Below are 6,139 nucleotides of genomic sequence, written 5' to 3' on the forward strand. Positions count from 1 at the left end.
ATATTCACTATGCTTTGATCTTTGAACTAAAAGGAGAACTTGATTCAATCAAATTTACACTCATGCTAATTTTGGGGGCTTCAAAACTCCACGACTCCATTAACAGTCTTAACAGTTACAAAAATAACATGTTCTAGTGCAAAATGATCAATATGTAAAATCCGAACAAGTAATTGCGGAGATTCGTGCCGGAACGTCCACTTTACATTTTAAAGAAAGGGTACAAAAGCATATTTATTCTGAATCAGACAGCGAATGCACTGGAGTACTGATGTTTACCATGCGCCCGAATATCAATATGGTAATCTTCGCCGATTACCAAAAACAAGCCATTTATGGATATTGTCAGTAAGTATGTGCAGATCCAGTATAGCGTCTTTTTCACTCCACAAGGATCAAGATCAAATGAATACTTATGGTAAAAAAGATAGGGAAATTCTTGATTATTCAACGTCGGATCGAATCATGTCCAATGGCCATTGGAATTTTATCTATCCTTCTATTTTTCAAGATAATTCAGATTTGTTGGCGAAAAAGCGAAGAAATAGGTTCGTCATTCCATTACAATATCATCAAGAACAAGAGAAAGAACTAATATCCTGTTTTGGGATTTCGATTGAAATCCCCCTTATGGGTGTTTTACGTAGAAATACTATTTTTGCTTATTTTGACGATCCCCGATACAGAAAAGATAAAAAGGGTTCAGGAATTGTTAAATTTAGATATAGGACCCTAGAAGAAGAATATAGGACTCGAGCGGAAGACTCAGAAGAGGAATATGAGACCCTAGAAGACGAATACAGGACCCGAGAGGACGAATATGAATATGAAACCCTAGAAGAATCTAAATATGGAATCCTAGAAGACGAATACGAATATGAAACCCTAGAAGACGAATATGGGAGCCCAGAAAACGAATATGGGAACCCAGAGAACGAATATAGGACTTTAGAGAAAGACTCAGAAGAGGAATATGGGAGCCCAGAGAGCAAATATAGGACCCAAGAGGACGAATATGGAACTCTAGAGGAAGACTCAGAAGACGAATATGGCAGCCCCGGGGAAAGCGCAGAGGAAAAATATGGTACTTTAGAGGAAGACTCAGAAGAAGATTCAGAGGACGAATACGAGAGCCCAGAGGAAGATTCCATCTTAAAAAAAGAGGGTTTGATTGAGCATCGAGGAACAAAAGAATTTAGTCTAAAATACCAAAAAGAAGTAGATCGGTTTTTTTTCATTCTTCAAGAACTTCATATCTTGCCGAGATCTTCATCCCTAAAGATACTTGACAATAGTATTATTGGAGTGAATACACAACTCACAAAAAATACAAGAAGTCGACTAGGCGGACTGGTCCGAGTGAAGAGAAAAAAAAGCCATACGGAACTCAAAATATTTTCCGGAGATATTCATTTTCCTGAAGAGGCGGATAAGATATTAGGTGGCTGTTTGATACCGCCAGAAAGACAAAAAAAAGATTCTAAGGAATCAAAAAAAAGGAAAAATTGGGTCTATGTTCAACGGAAAAAAATTCTCAAGAGCAAGGAAAAGTATTTTGTTTCCGTTCGCCCTACAGTGGCATATGAAATGGACGAAGGAAGAAATTTAGCAACACTTTTCCCGCAGGATCTCTTGCAAGAAGAAAATAATCTCCAAATTCGACTTGTCAATTTTATTTCTCATGAAAATAGCAAGTTAACTCAAAGAATTTATCACACAAATAGTCAATTTGTTAGAACTTGCTTAGTAGTGAATTGGGAACAAGAAGAAAAAGAAAAGGCTGGTGCTTCCCTTGTTGAGGTAAGAGCAAATGATCTTATTCGCGATTTCCTAAGAATTGAGTTAGTCAAGTCCACTATTTCGTATACACGAAAAAGGTATGGTAGGACAAGTGCAGGACCGATTCCCCATAATAGGTTAGATCGCGCCAATATCAATTCTTTTTATTCCAAGGCGAAGATTGAATCACTTAGCCAACATCCAGAAGCTATTGGCACTTTGTTGAATCGAAATAAAGAATACCACTCTTTGATGATTTTGTCGGCATCCAACTGTTCTCGAATTGGTTTATTCAAGAATTCAAAACATCCCAATGCGATAAAAGAATGGAATCCTAGAATTCCTATTCGAGAAATTTTTGGGCCCTTAGGCGCTATTGTAGCTAGTATATCGCATTTTTCTTCATCTTACTATTTACTAACGCATAATAAAATCCTGTTAAAAAAATATTTGTTCGTTGACAATTTAAAACAAACCTTCCAAGTACTTCAAGAACTTAAATACTCTTTAATAGATGAAAATAAAAGGATTTCTAATTTCGATAGTAACATAATGTTGGATCCATTCCTTTTGAATTGTCACTTTGTCCATCATGATTCTTGGGAAGAGACATTGGCAATAATTCACCTTGGACAATTTATTTGTGAAAATGTATGTCTATTTAAATCGCACATAAAAAAATCCGGTCAAATTTTCATTGTAAATATGAATTCCTTTGTTATAAGAGCAGCTAAACCTTATTTGGCCACTACAGGAGCAACTGTTAATGGTCATTATGGAGAAATCCTTTACAAGGGAGATAGGTTAGTTACGTTTATATATGAAAAATCGAGATCTAGTGACATAACGCAAGGTCTTCCAAAAGTGGAACAAATCTTTGAAGCGCGTTCAATTGATTCATTATCCCCGAATCTCGAAAGGAGAATTGAGGATTGGAATGAGCGTATACCAAGAATTCTTGGGGTCCCTTGGGGATTCTTGATTGGAGCTGAGCTAACCATAGCCCAAAGTCGTATCTCTTTGGTTAATAAAATCCAAAAGGTTTATCGATCCCAAGGGGTACAGATCCATAATAGACATATAGAGATTATTATACGCCAAGTAACATCAAAAGTGCGGGTTTCCGAAGATGGAATGTCTAATGTTTTTTCGCCTGGGGAATTAATCGGACTATTGCGAGCGGAACGAGCAGGACGAGCTTTGGATGAATCGATCTATTATCGGGCAATCTTATTGGGAATAACAAGGGCTTCCCTGAATACCCAAAGTTTCATATCTGAAGCAAGTTTTCAAGAAACTGCTCGAGTTTTAGCAAAAGCTGCCCTACGAGGTCGCATTGATTGGTTGAAAGGCTTGAAAGAAAACGTAGTTCTGGGGGGGATTATACCTGTTGGTACCGGATTCCAAAAATTTGTGCATCGTTCCCCACAAGACAAGAACCTTTATTTCGAAAAAAAAAAAAAAAAATATAGACTTGCATGTAACTATTCAGAGTCAAGATATTCTATATAGTGTGAATATTCCCTCAAAAAGCTTGATTCTAGTGCAAAATGATCAATATGTAAAATCCGAACAAGTAATTGCGGAGATTCGTGCCGGAACGTCCACTTTACATTTTAAAGAAAGGGTACAAAAGCATATTTATTCTGAATCAGACGGCGAAATGCACTGGAGTACTGATGTTTACCATGCGCCCGAATATCAATATGGTAATCTTCGCCGATTACCAAAAACAAGCCATTTATGGATATTGTCAGTAAGTATGTGCAGATCCAGTATAGCGTCTTTTTCACTCCACAAGGATCAAGATCAAATGAATACTTATGGTAAAAAAGATAGGGAAATTCTTGATTATTCAACGTCGGATCGAATCATGTCCAATGGCCATTGGAATTTTATCTATCCTTCTATTTTTCAAGATAATTCAGATTTGTTGGCGAAAAAGCGAAGAAATAGGTTCGTCATTCCATTACAATATCATCAAGAACAAGAGAAAGAACTAATATCCTGTTTTGGGATTTCGATTGAAATCCCCCTTATGGGTGTTTTACGTAGAAATACTATTTTTGCTTATTTTGACGATCCCCGATACAGAAAAGATAAAAAGGGTTCAGGAATTGTTAAATTTAGATATAGGACCCTAGAAGAAGAATATAGGACTCGAGCGGAAGACTCAGAAGAGGAATATGAGACCCTAGAAGACGAATACAGGACCCGAGAGGACGAATATGAATATGAAACCCTAGAAGAATCTAAATATGGAATCCTAGAAGACGAATACGAATATGAAACCCTAGAAGACGAATATGGGAGCCCAGAAAACGAATATGGGAACCCAGAGAACGAATATAGGACTTTAGAGAAAGACTCAGAAGAGGAATATGGGAGCCCAGAGAGCAAATATAGGACCCAAGAGGACGAATATGGAACTCTAGAGGAAGACTCAGAAGACGAATATGGCAGCCCCGGGGAAAGCGCAGAGGAAAAATATGGTACTTTAGAGGAAGACTCAGAAGAAGATTCAGAGGACGAATACGAGAGCCCAGAGGAAGAATATGGTACTTTAGAGGGAGCATTGATTGAGCATCGAGGAACAAAAGAATTTAGTCTAAAATACCAAAAAGAAGTAGATCGGTTTTTTTTCATTCTTCAAGAACTTCATATCTTGCCGAGATCTTCATCCCTAAAGATACTTGACAATAGTATTATTGGAGTGGATACACAACTCACAAAAAATACAAGAAGTCTACTAGGCGGACTGGTCCGAGTGAAGAGAAAAAAAAAGCCATACGGAACTCAAAATATTTTCCGGAGATATTCATTTTCCTGAAGAGGCGGATAAGATATTAGGTGGCTGTTTGATACTGCCAGAAAGACAAAAAAAGATTCTAAGGAATCAAAAAAGAGGAAAAATTGGGTCTATGTTCAACGGAAAAAATTCTCAAGAGCAAGGAAAAGTATTTTGTTTCCGTTCGCCCTACAGTGGCATATGAAATGGACGAAGGAAGAAATTTAGCAACACTTTTCCCGCAGGATCTCTTGCAAGAAGAAAATAATCTCCAAATTCGACTTGTCAATTTTATTTCTCATGAAAATAGCAAGTTAACTCAAAGAATTTATCACACAAATAGTCAATTTGTTAGAACTTGCTTAGTAGTGAATTGGGAACAAGAAGAAAAAGAAAAGGCTGGTGCTTCCCTTGTTGAGGTAAGAGCAAATGATCTTATTCGCTATTTCCTAAGAATTGAGTTAGTCAAGTCCACTATTTCGTATACACGAAAAAGGTATGGTAGGACAAGTGTAGGACCGATTCCCCATAATAGGATAGATCGCGCTAATATCAATTTGTTTTTATTCCAAGGCGAAGATTGAATCACTTAGCCAACATCCAGAAGCTATTGGCACTTTGTTGAATCGAAATAAAGAATACCACTCTTTGATGATTTTGTCGGCATCCAACTGTTCTCGAATTGGTTTATTCAAGAATTCAAAACATCCCAATGCGATAAAAGAATGGAATCCTAGAATTCCTATTCGAGAAATTTTTGGGCCCTTAGGCACTATTGTAGCTAGTATATCGCATTTTTCTTCATCTTACTATTTACTAACGCATAATAAAATCCTGTTAAAAAAATATTTGTTCGTTGACAATTTAAAACAAACCTTCCAAGTACTTCAAGAACTTAAATACTCTTTAATAGATGAAAATAAAAGGATTTCTAATTTCGATAGTAACATAATGTTGGATCCATTCCTTTTGAATTGTCACTTTGTCCATCATGATTCTTGGGAAGAGACATTGGCAATAATTCACCTTGGACAATTTATTTGTGAAAATGTATGTCTATTTAAATCGCACATAAAAAAATCCGGTCAAATTTTCATTGTAAATATGAATTCCTTTGTTATAAGAGCAGCTAAACCTTATTTGGCCACTACAGGAGCAACTGTTAATGGTCATTATGGAGAAATCCTTTACAAGGGAGATAGGTTAGTTACGTTTATATATGAAAAATCGAGATCTAGTGACATAACGCAAGGTCTTCCAAAAGTGGAACAAATCTTTGAAGCGCGTTCAATTGATTCATTATCCCCGAATCTCGAAAGGAGAATTGAGGATTGGAATGAGCGTATACCAAGAATTCTTGGGGTCCCTTGGGGATTCTTGATTGGAGCTGAGCTAACCATAGCCCAAAGTCGTATCTCTTTGGTTAATAAAATCCAAAAGGTTTATCGATCCCAAGGGGTACAGATCCATAATAGACATATAGAGATTATTATACGCCAAGTAACATCAAAAGTGCGGGTTTCCGAAGATGGAATGTCTAATGTTTTTTCGCCTGGGGAATTAATCGGACTA

At 36.8% G+C, this 6,139-nt stretch overlaps 1 protein-coding gene across 1 annotated transcript; it reads left to right on the top strand.

The window, feature by feature from the left end:
* Window positions 1-235: 235 nt before the first annotated feature.
* Window positions 236-4,665, top strand: LOC125531964 (DNA-directed RNA polymerase subunit beta''-like). Its single transcript, XM_048696159.1, has 2 exons — window positions 236-1,222; window positions 4,410-4,665. Exons 1-2 carry the CDS (start codon window positions 256-258, stop codon window positions 4,607-4,609), a joined length of 1,167 nt encoding a protein of 388 aa, XP_048552116.1. The 5' UTR covers window positions 236-255; the 3' UTR covers window positions 4,610-4,665.
* The last annotated feature ends 1,474 nt before the right edge of the window (window positions 4,666-6,139 follow it).

Source organism: Triticum urartu, unplaced genomic scaffold (genome assembly GCF_003073215.2).
Source record: "Triticum urartu cultivar G1812 unplaced genomic scaffold, Tu2.1 TuUngrouped_contig_8578, whole genome shotgun sequence".
In the NCBI taxonomy this organism is placed as follows: Eukaryota; Viridiplantae; Streptophyta; class Magnoliopsida; order Poales; family Poaceae; genus Triticum; species Triticum urartu.